Source organism: Trichogramma pretiosum, unplaced genomic scaffold (genome assembly GCF_000599845.2).
Source record: "Trichogramma pretiosum strain Unisexual culture from Peru unplaced genomic scaffold, Tpre_2.0 scaffold9, whole genome shotgun sequence".
NCBI lineage: Eukaryota > Metazoa > Arthropoda > Insecta > Hymenoptera > Trichogrammatidae > Trichogramma > Trichogramma pretiosum.
The window spans coordinates 2,078,205-2,094,767 of record NW_019641697.1 but is presented as its reverse complement, the minus strand read 5'-3'; the positions used below and the strand labels follow the sequence as shown (position 1 = coordinate 2,094,767).

Here is a 16,563-nt window from a genome sequence, read left to right as displayed (position 1 = left end):
TAAGTTAGTTAATCAGTCAGAGTCAGAGAAGTACGACCCAGTTAGTAGTGCAGTTGTGCACCAGCGTGCTAGAGTACCTTCGGGCTCTCTTGCGGCAAAACATCGGCCAGTACGCAGTCAAAGAGAGGTTCGGGGTCAGTCAATATTAATTCAGTTCGGGAACGTAATTCAATCAGTTAAATTCAACCAAATCAGTTCGGGAACGTAATTCAATCAGTTAAATTCATTCATTCAGTTCGGGAAAGTAATCCAACCAGTTAAGCTAAGTAAAATCAGTTCGGGAAAGTAATTCATTTAATTAAATTAAAGTCAAAGCAGTAGTTCAATCGATCAATACAGTAAATTGTGTAATTGTCAATTAAGAGTCAAAAATTGTAAAAGCGAGAATAGATAAGCAGCGACATCCGAACCATTGTAAAAGTGTGAGAATAGATAAGCAGCGACATCCGAACCATTGTAAAAGTGTGAGAATAGATAAGCAGCGACATCCGAACATCTACATTTATATAAGTAAGCTAAATAAAACCTTTAAATAAATTGTAAAACATTGTGTATTTAATTCTTGCCATTCAGGAGTATCCGACGGACGTAAGAACTATAAAAAATAATACGGTACGTTCAGCCCTGTATTGGGGATGTAACAGTCCTTAAAAATACTTTTTCCACCATGGGTCTAAAACATCACGAGCGATTTCTAACGAAGACTTGAACCTGGAAACCAAAGAACCCACACTCTGTCAAGGAACACACTCGTGCCATCGTTTTCCAGTGCTCTTCACCGATTGTGCGTGATTGTATTGTTGCTCAGTCCCATAAGCTGGCAAGAATTTAACATAAGGATCTGTTTGATACTGGCGGTGAATCTCAGCTTTCTTTGGGTCCTTTATGGCCCAAAAGTGTATATCATCTGCTTCGTGAAGCAAAATCGCTATCTTTATGCGCAAATCACCTCAGTCGGAGTTTACACCAATACTCACTAATGAAGATCTGCATTCAGTGGCCTTGAAATTATAATTTCATTTACGTACCTAGCTGAGCTAAGCTGTCTCTTTCATGTATTTTTCTGCTTTCAATTGTTCTCTAATATCTCTCAATATTTGCAATTTGTTTTCATTTGGTCTCAAGCTTTCTTGTGTTAACTTTACTTGTAAATATTGTTACTGATTTAAATGTAAATATTACCACTATTGATTTGTAACTGACTCTTTATTACAATTTTGTATATAAGTTCTTATGGCCCACATGGGGTTCTCCACAGTCCGTATCAAATAAAAACGCAAACTCTCTTTTTCTCTCTCCTTTGCATAACTTTTAAGTTCTGCTTGGACTTAAAACTACGCCAAGCAAAAAAGGTAACTTACAGAACTTCTATCATAATGTACTATCTTGTAATGCTGAAGATTTCTCAAATGAAATAAATAAATTACAAATTTTTTTTCAAAACTCAGTACCTTTAAAATTTATCAAAATTTGCGAGATTACAACTTACCGTAAACAGGAGTTTTTCCTGGTAAAACTACGCAAACGAGTTGCAAAGCTTGGAAAGTTGATTTCAAATATCTGAACATAGGTTCAACTTGATCAGGACCGGTCGCATATTTACAAAAACATGGCTGGCCAAGGATCGGCATTCCGGCATCATTACTAATTTTTTGCAATTGAGAGGTAAAAGTACGCAAAGCATCTTCACGGCAAGTTCTTTGTGGAGCAAAGCAAGCAATTGCCCATACTCTTATTTCTACACCTGTGAAGAATTGTTTTCCTCTCATGTCCCACACTCCTTGATTAGGTAATGCTTGCTGTTTAGTCTTAAAATGAAAAAAATTATTGTTATTGTTTTTCACTTAAAATATAGTTAATTTATAGTGTTATTGAGTAATTCGAAAAATGTTGAATTTAAGGAAATAAATTATTCAATACGGTTTTTAAAAAATAGAAACAAAAAAAATAATTATAAGAGTAAATAAAGACTGAACTAGGTAATAAGTAAATATGATATTATTACAAACTTTGCATTAATAAAAGTTTTTTCTGCTGCTCTGAATGAAGTTTTTAATAAAAGAAAATCTATGTTTTTTAGATGCAATAATCTATTTCTATCTATGCAATAATAATTCATCATTATCAAAGAAAACGAATTAGGTCAATAGCAAGGATATTTATGTTAATAATGTTATTACAAAAATGTTAATACCTCTAGGATAAAAATTTTTCGAAGATTCCATTTAATTCCCATAAGACTTGGAATGATAAGTCAGTATGGTTGCGCATTGGACTAATTTAAATAATGAAAGGTACCGGAGACATGTTTTCTGATGTTAAAAGACTTAAAAAAACCATGTTAAATCAAAAACAAAAAATTTAATTTTCACATTTTATTTTCATGTTATTCAAATTACAAGATTTTACGCTGATGTCCCTTTAATTCTTAATAACGACTAATATCGAAGAGCACGTGTCGCGCTCCGTCTGGCAAGTATGACAGGAACTAAGTGATGACACGCCGCTACTCATATACAGCGCATAAATTTTATAATACATTTAGCATGCTTTGATTCTCAATTCCTTCTCTCACTCTAGCAACCTTGTACCGAAGTGACACAACTATATAGCTCATAAAATATGTTTCTTACATATGCATTACTTGTCATTACTTATTTATTTAAGGGGGCTGTACTGTGCTAAAAGCTTAAATTCAGTTTCAGCTAAAAATAGTTATATTAATCTGGGCTGTAGGCCCCTGCAGGGCCTTCTCAAAAAGGAATTATAGAGATAGAAAAAAAGAAAGAGAAATCTAAAGTGCCCCTTCAAAGTCTGAAATTATCCGATTTTACGTAATTTTGCGTATTTTTCCACTCATTGTAGCTCAGTCTCCATAGCATATTTTCGACCCAGAGAACATTAATTTTTTAATTTTAAATTAATTTTTAAATTAATTTTTTTTCCAAGTTATATGATATTTTAAATTTTTAAGTGAAAATCATTTTTTTATGCATTGTTTTAAAAAAAAACCATGAACAAATTATAATTATCATTTCGTACCTGACCACTAAGTGAACTAACTCTGCCACCATATTGTAATTTAGGTGGTGGCAGTATCCTTCCCCGTACTTCCATCATGTTGTTGGAGATGGTAAGACCAAATTCTTGAACGTATGAATCATTATTGAAATCTGCTCGTCTTACCAAATTATTAATTTCTCTTTCTCGATCAGGTGCTGAGCGAGCAGTAGCTTTGATCATCGTTGATGTCTGCATATCTGTCAGTTTTTTTATACATCTTTGCCCAGCGACTATGTTGCATACCTAAAAATATGTATTCAATTTTAACTGAAGATGAAGAAAAATTTTTGTAGGAAATTGAATTTATTCTAATGGCCCATGGCTTTCTTTAAATTAGCTTAGAAACAAAATGAGCTTTAGTACTATTAGTTTTACTAATTCCTAAAGTATATTTTTCTTATAACAATATTTCCTAAATTAATTTTCCTAGAATATTAAAAGAGGTTTATATCAATTGAATTTATTTCCGCATCCTCCTCTCTACACACCTGACATTGAATATTATCAATCTAACATTATTTACTTTTATGGAAATATAAAGTAGACGATTCTGATTTTTGAATGTAAATTTTTATACTTTCCCAGTTGAAAAAAATTGCATGGATATCCGCGTTGATTACCCACGTGGATTAGCTATCCACAAGGATTAGACATGGATACCACGCAGATCTGACAACGATTTCGCGAGGTTTTGTCGGTGAATTGTTGTGGATTTTAACTTCTCCACGTTGATAATTGATTAATCCACGAGGATTTTTCGAGAAATCTTCGAGGATCTTTCTACATCCACGAGGATTTTTCGAGAAATCTTCGAGGATCTTTCTACATCCACGAGGATTTCAGCGAAAATCGTCGTGGGTTGATCAAAAATCTGCGTAGATTTCTGGTCAATCCACGAAGGATTTCGTGGAAATCCACGTTGATTGTTTAAAAATCATCGCGGAGGTTCAAAAGTCTACAAGGATTTTAGCAAAAATCGTCGTGGGTTGATCGAAAATATGCGTAGGTATTATGTCAATCCACGCGACTTAGCTACGTAGACAGTTTATTTAATCCACGTGGTATCCATGTCCGATCCACGTGGTATCAATGCCTGATCCTCGAGGTATCTATGTAAGATGCACCTGGAATCGGTGTGATTATCAACGCGGATATCCATGCAATTTTTTTCAACTGGGTTTGTAGTGAGCGTGTATATGTTTGAAAATTTTATGTTTTATTTTGTTTTAGAAAAAAGATTAAGAAAAAAATATTTAAGAAAAAATCAATTGATAAAAAATTATTTTATAAATACAATTAATTATGAGAAATGATTTCGAAAAAATGTACAATCAAAAAAACTATCATCAATGAAACAATGTTGCGCGGGTTCATTGCCTGATAAAGTCTAACTCAGTCTCAAAGTGGTTTGAACCCTATTATAAATATATGATTCGACAGCCATCGGAATTAATTTAATCATATACCACATAATTGAAGACAGGCATTTCTTCTTGCGCTGCTGTGTTGTTTATACTATTTTCCGGACTGGTCTGCCTCTCCCGTTGTATGATAACCCGCCCAATACCCAAAGACCCTAATTTTGACTCATTTTTCCAGGCATTATTTTTTTATGAAATCATTGTTATATTAATTTTAAAATACCATATCTTATGGTATTAAACGGGTTAAAATGTCTCCTACCGTCGAGCTGCGTAGCTCAACAAGACTGAATATTGGTGCTAGCTAGAATCCACTTCCCGAATAGTGATACTTCGGCATATGCTGCTGCATTTTTTCAGGATGTAGCACGATGTTGGAATACTCTCTCTTACAGCGCACAATATGCCTCTTTTTTGGCACGTTTCAGGACCTTAGTACTGGACGAGTTGCGCAGTCGTGCTCGTTAACAACAATGTATGGCGAAAAACATGCAAAAAAGGTAAAAAATAGGCCCAAAATGCCTAAAATCACCAAAAACAGCCATTTTCAGTCCTTTTTTGCACGTTTTTCGCCACACATTGTTTTCTACATTGCATTAAACTTTAAGACCCATTACAAAACTTTATCAGGCATTAGTTGACATCTTTGGGAAGCTTTTTACATAGTTTAGGAAATGAAAGTCCGGTTCGAACTCGATTAGATTTCATCATTTATGTTCCTTTGGAAGTTTTTTTGCTTTACACTTACCTAGATTGTTCCAATCACTTTGGCATATTTTTTTTCTGAAAATTTGGACAATTTCCAACAAAAAAGTTGCTGGGCACTTTTACTTTTGAATCATTCTACCCTGGTCCAGGAATTATTTGAATATTTGTGATTTTTCATGAATTTCAAAAAGCCCTAAAATGGCCAACTTCGGGCCTCTGAAAAAGAGTGATAGATGGTCCCAAAAATTCTAATAAAATTTGGGGACATTTCTGACATCGGGAACAGCAAGTTTTTCATATTTGCAGAAAAAAAAATTTTTTTTCCATTCGATTTCACAGAGAATCGGCCATATATTTGTTTTATTCGTTCCTTACAATTTTTTTTCTTGTTACATTTGTTTTTAATTTTATCATGTGCTTATTCTTGTGTGATCACCGATGTTTAATTCTACCTTGTAATCACTGTTATTTCTGCTCTTCATTTTTATTTTTTGTTAATACTATTGTTAATTTTTTGTAAAATTTAAAAGTTTACGTAAACTGAATTATATGATGTATTTGTCATTGAGGTATAGAACGCGCCTTGTCTTATAAACTCGATTCTAATGTAATGAAAAAATTACTCATTACATTAAACACTCAATTGAGCAATCTAAGATAGTTATTCATCTATAAAACTCGATTCTATTTTATTCTATTCTTTCAACTCAACTCTCTGAGTATAGCAACACGCACTTTTTTCTGCTCCTCTGGTTTTTTGTTTTTGTACTGCCTCGACCTGCCTACGGGCGTTTTTCCTGCAGTTTCTTGCACGCTAATTTTGCAAGGGTTAACTACAACTAGACCACTGGTATTGTTGTTACCCTTGAATTGATTAAAACGCATCTTCATCATCTATCCCAAGGTTCATCAAGGTTAGCTTACCATAACGTGCATTCGTGGTCCTGTGCATGCAACGATCTCATTTTGCGTGTCGCTTGCTCGACGAATCAACGTCAAGGGTGAATGAAGAGCCAAATTTTTCTTTGACGAGTGCTTTTGCTAAGTGTTTCGAAGTGCGTGTTAAGTTCTTTTATGATGTGTGTGTCATGTTACGTAATCGCCGCTTTTAAACTTATTGCCGTGTGTCGTGACTCGTGAGTGCTGTTTTAATCGGACTCAGATTTGGACTCTGTTATCATCGATCATTTTGTCATTTTTCTAAATTCAGTACCTTCTTTATAATTTTGTTCTTTCTTCTTGACTCTGTTTTCTTTTTCTGATAATATTCATAGTTAAAATCTGTACTTCATCTGACCAATCTAAAGCTCCATCTTGGTTTCTGGAATTCTTTTTTCTAATTTTTCTAAGCAGCTCACTGATGAAAATAATGTTCCATTCAGTCAATTGACTGAAATAAGCTTGAAACTAGAAAATGTAGTTTCAACAGTGAACTCGTTGTTTAAACATGTGACTGTCGAGAAAGTTTCCGCCCAAAGTGCAGGGGTGATATTTGACATCCAAAGCAAGGTTGAAGTAGTCAAAAGCTCTATAAAATTACTTGATATCTCGCAGATACTCATGGTTATATTATTGTTTATTCCTATAACAACAAAACGTTCATAAACACGACGCTAGGGGGCGAGCTTGCGAAAACCTTGGCACCCGATTTTGAATTATATCTGAAAAAAGTAAAATAAGCAAGTTGAATAACGATAAACATATTCCGGATTTGTACTAAACTTGAATTTTATTTATTGAAAAGCAAGCAAGTCGCCCTGGTAGAGATTCTTTTTCTCTACTAATCAACAGATGGTTTTACCAATCAGCAGAAGGTAGCAATCAAAAGCACTTCTTATTGAGGGTAGTATTTCTTTCTTCTTCAATGCCTAAAACCGCTGTATAGAAAAAATGAAGAAGGATTCAACAGCGCCAATCTCGAGCACGGAAAAGGACACATACGAAGACACAGGAGTGAGTGATCTTTGTCTCCGCCAACGACAAGTCTTGGATTTTAATTGCATTTGGAATACGACCCCGAGTTCCCTTTCTTCTAGTTAGAAGAAACACCGCAAACTGTTACGTGTGATTATTATCGTTAGATTTTATTATAGTTCTAAAAAGCAGGCTATGGTTTTCCACAAAGATACGTGAATTGATGGCACAGCGCGATCGGACCTACCAACGTGCATGTAATTCTGAAAGTGTTCATTACAATCTATGGCCAACTGCGAAGTCGTATGAAGCGCCTTATAGATGACAGTAGAGAAAAATACATTGTCCATAAACTATAAACAGCAGAAGATTCTGAACAAAAGTGGACTTTTTTGTGTAAGCTGGGCCTGACATTGAATCATCACTTCACTTCCATCTCATCGACATCCCCTGCTTTAACAAAAGGCTCAATACAATTGGTCTTACAGACACCACTGAACACTGCTAAATCTACATTTAAACTGTGCATTGCTACTCATATTCTGCGGGTCATTGCAGGCTCCAGGTCCAAGGCTATCGGACGTGACCACTTGTCCTCCGGCATGCATAAGAGATTTGTTAGGAATCTTTAATTAGTATGTCAATGCCGTTTTAGCCTGGGTCACAGCAAACGGCCTCTCGCTGAACAAGGCTAAGACACAGGTGATTGTGATGAGCAGTGATGCTTTTCTGAAGCACTTCGACCTCTCAACCTCACGCCGGGTGCTTTTCGATGGCTTGCCCCTGCCATATGCGACCGTGGTAAAGTCACTGGGCGTGTGGATTCAGCCAAACCTTGTTTCGGGGGCACAGGTCAAATAGGTGGTGAAGCGCGTCCATCGTGTGCTCTATTCGCTTCGACATCACCGCAAAGCATTGTCACAACCTATACGTAAGGAGCTCGTAGAATCATTAATTTTCCCGCATTGTGATTATGTGTCCGAAGTCTACAATGACCTATTCCAATATCAAGAACTCAAGCTCCAAAGAGCCTTAAATGCCTGCGCAAGATATGTCGTGGATCGCATATGATAGATGGACCATGGCACCCCTCACCACTTAGCCCTTGGATGGCTGTCTACTTCCAGACGAAGACAGTACTTCACCGCTTCAATTGCATCCACCGCCATCTCATTCAATAATCATTCACATCTGTTACCTAAATTTACCATGTCACCTACCGGTGCTTCAGTTTTACCAGTCTTGCATGCCAAATATGGCAAGGTTTCAGGTTCACAAATTGCTTTGCTGAATCTTAAACCCTGCAAATAATACTCAATCATCTCTCAAACGAGCTTGAATTTGAAAGTAAATTTTCTGAATCATCGATACAGTCAAAATTGAAAAAAGTTCCCAATGCGCAGTCACTAGAGATTTGCAAGTTCTACTTAAGTCTTAATTGTCCTGTTTACGTGTCAAGTTGTTACCTTCTGCTAGTATTTGAATTTATAATCATACAAGTTCATGACCATATCTCAATTAGGATCAGCATGCCCTTCAATAACTTTTCAAGCTAAAACTGAACATACATCATTGATCAGATGTTCACATTCATGGATGGCATAATGACCAGAATTTAATATCAAGTACTATAAATTAAAGAGCTTGACCGTTGAGCTTCTAAGCAAAAAGATACTGGCAAAACACCAACTCAATCTACATTACCACTAAAAGAAGTAATATAAAATATAAAAATCGCTGCAACTCAATGCTCTAAGACTATAGGCATCATGCCAAACATAATTTCCCCTTATTCGCATATAGGCTACAGCTATTCAACGACCAAATCCTTAAAAAAACCTCCTTTACCATGGGCCTGGAACATAACGAGCGATCTGTGACGAGGACTTGTAGATAGAAACCAAGCGACCTTTGCTCCGTCAAAAAACACACTCGTGTTATCGTCTTTCAGCGCTCTTCACCGAATGTTTGTGATGGACTCCTCGATTAATATTATAAGCTTTCAAAAATCGATAATTCAAAGCTTTCATTAAGTCCTTTATGGCCCCACAGAGCATATAATTGGCTTCGTGAAGCAAAATTGCTATCTCCATTTACTACGATTTTTACTACGATTGTATAAAGGGTCACAAAAGTATGGGAATCTCCTAAATGTGAACATATATTGCGGGGAAAAAAATCAAAAACCCCATTTCCAATGGTAACATTGAATTTGACCTTGAACGTAACCTTGAAGCTACAGCGACCTAAAAATCGATTTTTCAAATGGAACCCCTATTTTTTTTATTTCAGATTCAAAAAGAACGGAAAATCTTACTTTGAAATATGTAGTATGTTTTTTTTCAAGGTAATTTTAAAGGCACTACAGACTGAAAAAAAAACCGATTAAACCTAAAATTAAGCTCAAGTAAGGGGCTTATTTTCTAACTGTAACACCCCAAAATTGACTTTGGGAAAAAACAAAAAGACCTATTCCAACTGTACATTTCCCGTTCTTTTAACGGTGACGTTAAATTTGACCTTAAGCATAACCTCAAAGCTACAGCGTACCAAAAATTGATTTTTGACTGGGTAACCCCCACTTTTTATTAAAGATTTGAAAAGAGCGAAAAATTTCATGCCTCTTTGTTTTTTTCCATGGTCGATTTTGGAGAGCTACAGTTAGAAAAAAAATCTTTTACTCGAGCTTAATTTTAGGTTAAATCGGGATTTTATTTGAGTCTTTAGTGCCTTTAAAATAACCTTGAAAAAAAAACATAATACATATTTCAACTCTCTTGCTCATTTAAAATTCGAAATAAAAAATGATAGGTTTCTTTTGAAAAATCAATTTTTGGGTCGCTGTAGCATTGAGGTTATGTTTAAAGTCAAATCCAAGGTCACCATAGCATTCCCCGTCAAAAAATATGGTAGACATGGGGTTTTTGTTTTTTTTAACACTTATTGTGCGAGATTTCTAGAGGTTTCCATACTTTTGTGACACCCTGTATAATATATTTATAATAGATTTAATTAAATAAATCAGTGCGCTCAGGATCCTTGGATTTTCCTGATCTTTATTCATATTTCGGATCATTTCAAAAGGGGCTAAAAGCTGAGTTCACAGATTTTAAAACGAAAACGTACTCCCAGAATCCACACAAACGTTCAGTTTATATCAGGATCAATTCGAACAGTAATTTTGGTAAGGCCTGGAAAAATTCATGAAGACACATTTCAACAATGCAAACTATCTGGAATTTTTTCAGACTTTTTAAACCATGACAGCCTTCTAGAAAAATTATTGAAATTTTTATCATGTTCTAATCTAATATACGTTTAATGCTTATAGTTTATTTTGTAGGTGTAGAATTTTCAGATAGAAACTCTTTTAGCAGATTATGAAAGTTTTTAACTTGATTAATATTTCATAATATTATTTAATATTTTTTTCTATTTTTATTAATAATTTTAAGGTACGTAATTCTTACCTCAAGAGGTAAATATGTATGTTTATGCTCTTGACCAACTTGCAAGCATGGTAAATGTGGATATCTAAGTTTCATTTTATATTTATCTAAGAAATATTTAGACACCGTACACTCAACAGTTTGTCCATTTTCTAATTGAAGCGGAAACCTGCAAGTAAATTAATTTAATTTTTTTTTAATTAAATTCCCTTATACTTTTCTATAAAATTGTTGTATTTATTTGTTTTGTTAAAAAAGTCTTTTGGTATTCAATATTAATATACTAGTCTATAAACGTAGCAACTGTTTTTAATTCATTCGTGAGAAGTTTAATTATAGAGAAATTACATTGATTTCGGAGAAGATAAAATTTTTTATTTAAAAAAAAATTATATTTAAAAACGAAAAGTTTGATTCATATGAAATTCATATAAAGTAAAGTTTACGATTTGGAGAAGGTATAAAATATTACACCTTCTTCAAATCTTGGACTTGATTCACGAGCCGGCTTGAAGTATCAGCGAGTCTCTGTCGGTGAATGAACGATTATTGCAACTTTTCCACGTTGATAATTGACTGATTCACGGTGATGTTTGAGAAATCTTTGTGAATCTTTCTATATTCACAAGGAGTCTATCGAAAATCCTCGTGAATGTAGAAAGATCCACAATGATTTCTCGAATAATCATTGTGGATTAATCAATTATCAACGTGGAGAAATTAAAACCAACGATAATTCACCGATAAAGAGTCGTGGATACTTCGAGCAGGCTCGCGAAGTCTAAGATCCCTGAAGAGCTGGAGAACCACCAACTTAGAATTTTTTTTCAATCCATGTATGACCCACGTGGTATCTATGTTTGATCCGCGCGGAATCGTTATCCGATCTACATGGTATCCACGTCTAATCCTCGTGGATGGCTAATCCACGTGGATAATCCACATTGATATCCATGCAATTTTTTCCAACTGAGGAGGGTGCTAGGGCCGTCTTCAAAATGAGCTACTTGAGTCACGAGTATCGTATATTGCTTCCTCATAGATAAAGCTCTGTGATAGGCTCGAAAACGAGATTTTGAACCAGACCTCGTAGGACAATTTGGTTTACATATTTGCAAACTAGATTGAATTCTCAACAAATGTCCGTATGTATGGATGTGTGTGTGTGTGTTTTTTTTTTTTTTTTACGTGGGCAGAGTGAACTCTGCAGCCAGTGGCCCTTCGAAACGAGTACCCCACTGGAAACCGTCGTTAAACATTACTTCGGTGGGGACTCTATAGAGCTTCTCTGCTATATCTGTGTCTTTTCCGTACATCCCCCGTCCACCTTACGGTGATTAGGGGTTCGGGAACCAGAAGCGTCGTTTTCGTCTTTTTCCTACAGCATCGTCCGGATTGTTTTTACACGTCTTGCGCCTCTTGTCTCAGTCTAGTGACGACTGATTGCGCAAAAAACGCTACCACCAGCCAACTGCCTGCGGTCTCGAGCATGAGCCAGACGATATTTTCGACGATTTCTTCTTGGAGGACTTGTTGAAGTCTCTCCCTCTCTTCGTGGAATCGCGGGCAGCGAAAGAACACATGCTCCGCGTCTTCTATCGTGCTTGCGCAGGCTGGGCAGAGAGCGCTAAGGGTGTTATCATAACGCTGGCTACAGCTTTTGAAGTAGCCATGCCCGGACAGGAGTTGCGTGAGATAGTAGCCCACTTCTCCATGTCCCCTCTCTACCCATTCTGCGATGTTCGGAATTAGCCGGTATATCCATCGGCCTTTTGGGGCCCGGTCACACCGGTCCTGCTACCTTCTCAGCGTCTCTCTTCTTTCTTCTTCCTTGACGTCCTCCGGGCGGCGCTGATATGGGCAATTCCGCCGACTCGTTAATATTCGTTATACTGCACGATAACGTACCAATGTCTCAAAAAATTTTTACTTCTCGCTACGTGATTATTTTAAAGGTAACATTTCCCAACTTTTACAAAGATTAAAAATGCTATTTAAACCCTCCCTCACCAAGAAAATTCTTAATTTCATGTCTTAAACACTGTTTTCAGAATTCAAAAGATCGTTTTATGTATATTCTAATGTTCGTCGTTCGAAACAACCATAAATTTTTTGCGTCCAAATTTATTTAGAGTAAATTTCAGGGCCTGTACTTTTAAAAAATCTGCACCTGAGTGGTGTGCTTCGTCATGTTGCCATATGACACATGAACGAAACTGTCAAAACTAATTTCACAATTACCAAAGGCCTTATATAAATGTATTTACTAGGCAAAACACCCTATCAAATATCTCCAACATAGAACCATAGAAAGATAGCTTTTGAGCCGTAGAATCCGATAGTATGTCGCAAAAAGGTGTGTCATTGTTATAATTGAAGTTATTTACAATATTGTTGTCAATTTCGAATTCTCCCACGGGTGAGTAAAAGTACATATTTATCTGGCACACCGTATCTATAATTTCAAATGAGATAATTGTTGTTGCCCATTTTAGAAAAAAGTATACAAAATACTTTGAGTCATGGGTATTTTTAAACATCGCCATAAAAAATATCTTAGACAACCACAAACAATATTTTATGTTCATTGCCGTTCATTCACTTTTAGCGTGCTTGAACGAAAAATGAGTAAACTTCAAATTGACGTAGCTTAATCAATAAAAGTCAGATTGAGATTTTAAAAAGGCCATCAAAAAGTTCTTTATAAGTAGTTTATAGCTATATAAATTGTTAATTTATTTATTTATTTATTTATTTTCTGATTGTTATCAACAATTAACGAATCGGAAAAATCGGCTTTTCTCGTCTTCGCTATTTCTAGTTTAGTTATAAGACTTAGAAACATTCTAAGACGATAAATTTTTGTGTTGTGTTACCATTATTATGAGTGTTTTGTGTAGCTAGCTATACAATGTATAATGTCTTCTAACACAAACAAAGGTTTTATTTACGTACTTTACGCAGGGCGCCAATTAATTATTATAATAAATCTAACTCAATCACTCGACATCCTGTTTTCGTGAAGAAAGTATCAAATTTGACATCGAAAATGGGTAAGTGAATATATTTTTGCAAAAGTTTATTCACAGTTAGATCAAAATGAAATGAATAGTAAATAAATAAAAGAATTTTTTCAATTGTGAATTATAGATCCGCAGATTTCCAAAAAAATTAAAAAAAAATTGAAATGGGCGAGAACAGGCAAAAAGAAAAAAAAACGCGCTCAATTTAATCAACGATTGAACTCTTTACCTAAAAGAGTTAGAAAACAGGAACCTTTGTCATCAGAAAGAACTCTTTGTCATCAAAATCTAGTCCACTTGGAAAATGATCAACTTGCATCATCGATTGAAGGTTCAAGGCGCAAGCTTCGTCCAAGAAAAAATCTTGATGTCTACGTCCTTGAAAGACGACATAAATCAAAATTTACTAAAATATTATCAGGTAACTCTGATTTATTTACACAAACCTCTGATACTATACCTCATATGGTGTACGAAGATTTGAGACCCAACTCTCCGCTTAGTTCAGTACATGAGGTTGATCAACAAAATTATGAAAATTCTTGTGTTTCTCCAGAAATTTCAACTTGTATTGATAATAATAGTAATTATTACCCTAATTTTTAGAGTCGCTTCGTAGAAAATTTTAAAAGAGCGCGATGTAGAGAGCGCAAACTGCGACGATTATTACAAAATTCTCGTAATCAAATTCAGTATGAAAAAAAATTAACAATGAAATGGAGACAAAAGTATCATTACATTTTGAATCGTAATAAACCGACTGATGAAATGAAATAAAAGGCGAAAAAAATAAAAAGTAATGGAAAATCTGAAGTACGTAAGCGTTTATTATATTGTGAAGTATTAATTAAAGTTAAATTGTGTTTCCTTTTGCACTGTTTCTGAATGCTTGAGGCATGACGCTGTCACCGTATGGGCTCATTTACAACCAATTTTCAATTTGATTAAGAACAAAGTACCAAGCTTTACGACCATTCATTTTCAATCTGATGGACCAACGACCCAATATAAAAATAAAACCAATTTTCAATTGTTTCATCATTTTTTGAAAAAACTCAAATTAAAAAATGGTTCGTGGAATTTCACCACTCCTAGTCATGGGAAGAGTGAAGCTGATGGGACCGGCAGTACAATGAAAAGGTTGTGTAACCAATATGTTTTATCAGGCAATGATGTTAATTGCGTAAAAGATGTTGTCAGAGCAGTAACGAAATCACCTAATTATAAAATTAAGATTTTTCCTATCGACATCGAAGATAGCGAAAAATTTGACGGAATCATTGACGCAAAAATACAATCAGCACCTAACTCGCAGAAAATCTTCCAAATATTATGGTATATTGAAAATGCAAATTTATTATTTTTAAATTCTCTGTCGTTTCATCAATGTTTAGATAATCCTCCATGTAAGCAGTTTTTATTATGTAATCAAGGCTAGTCTCCGAGTACTGATAAAAGAGTGAGAGCTGTCAAAAGACAGCTATTAAGTATTTTAGAAAAAGAAAAATTTATATCTTCCAAAAAAACGAAGAATTTAAATTTATCAATCTCAAATCAAAATCATCTCTCAAATTTATCAATCAATTTAGCAATCTCAAAAAATAAAGAAGTTTGTCTGTTGTCAGTCATTGAAATTTAATTTAAAAAATTCTATAGTACGCAGACGTTAAATGAGAAAAAAGAAAAATAAATAATATATTTGAGTTATAAATTTGTTTATATAAAACATTATTAACATTACTTTATTTAATGAAGGTATAAGCAAAACAAAGCATATGTATAAAGAACCAAACTTGATAAAGTGTCATGTTATAATTTTTGTGAAAAATTTAAATAAACCTTGTTTTTCGTAATCACCCTTTGTCTAATTTCATAGGCACTATTTTTTCCTGATTTCGAACTTCATTATGCATCTATACAGGTAGGTAAAAACGATGTGCTGCAAAAATAAAAAAAAATTTTTTTCGAGGGGCAAATGTGAACTAGTCGGCGGAATTGATGCGCGCTCGCTCGTCCGCTAGTAGGGCCAGCGGTGGTACGCCGGCTATCACGTACGTCACGTCGTAGGAGAAGTGTAGTCGCCCACTGATCCCGCGCAGGCAGGCTCGTCAATGTACGGCCTCCGCTTGACGGATGTAGGCCTGCGTCTTCGTCGCACATCTCCAGATGGGCACTCCATACAGGAGGATCGAATCGACGACGTGAGCATAGAGTTCTCGTCGGCTACTTCTGGACCCACCTGGTTGGTCGAACCTCAGCCTGGAGTCAATGTGTAGGCCCAGGTAGCGAATGTAGGGGGACGACCTTATTTTCTTCCTGCTAGTGACCAGTAGGGCCTCGGTCTTATGGTCAGCCGTTACAAGGCTGAGCTCATGAAGCGTGCCTCGCACCTGCTTGATGGCAGCGTTCAGATCGTACTCGATCTGCAACAGGTGCTTAGCAACGACCACCAAGGCGATGTCGTCCGCGAAGCCTACGATCCTTACGTTGCCTCTGAAGTTGAGGTGCAGAACGGCCTCGTATATGATGTTCCACAGTATGGGCCCTAAGACAGATCCTTGCGGAACGACTGCTGTGACTCTGTAGGACCCCGGTCCGTCGTCCGTGTCGTAGTCGAGCAATCTCGCTGAGAGATAGCTGCTGAGTATTTTCAGCAGGTACTCGGGCGTGCGCATTCGGCGTAGCGTCGCGTGGATGTTGTTCCACCGAGCCGAATTAAATGCGTTCTTCACGTCGAGGGTCACGACGGCGTAGTATTTCTTGGTGCCGCGATTCCATCTCTTGCCCACAATAGCCTCTCGGGCTGTAGGGATGACGTTCTTGATGGCGTTCATCGTCGATCGCCGCTTTCGAAAGCCGTACTGGTGGTCTGAGAGGCCCCCGGGGCTCTCAGTAATGGCTTCGAAGCGGTCACAGATGATTCTTTCCAGGATCTTGCCGGCTGTGTCAAGCATACAGAGCGGCTTGTACGACGATGGTTCTTGG

General features: G+C 36.0%; 1 protein-coding gene across 1 annotated transcript in view; it reads right to left on the bottom strand.

Moving 5' to 3' along the window:
- Positions 1-16,563, bottom strand: part of LOC106651337 (protein argonaute-2) — a 99,641-nt gene that overhangs the window by 55,739 nt on the left and 27,339 nt on the right. Inside the window, exons 6-8 of the mRNA XM_014369780.2 lie at positions 10,577-10,724; positions 3,043-3,306; positions 1,490-1,808 (exon numbers count right to left, since the gene is read on the bottom strand). Of these exons, the coding sequence (XP_014225266.1) occupies positions 1,490-1,808; positions 3,043-3,306; positions 10,577-10,724 (731 nt within the window). The remainder of the gene's footprint in view (positions 1-1,489; positions 1,809-3,042; positions 3,307-10,576; positions 10,725-16,563) is intronic.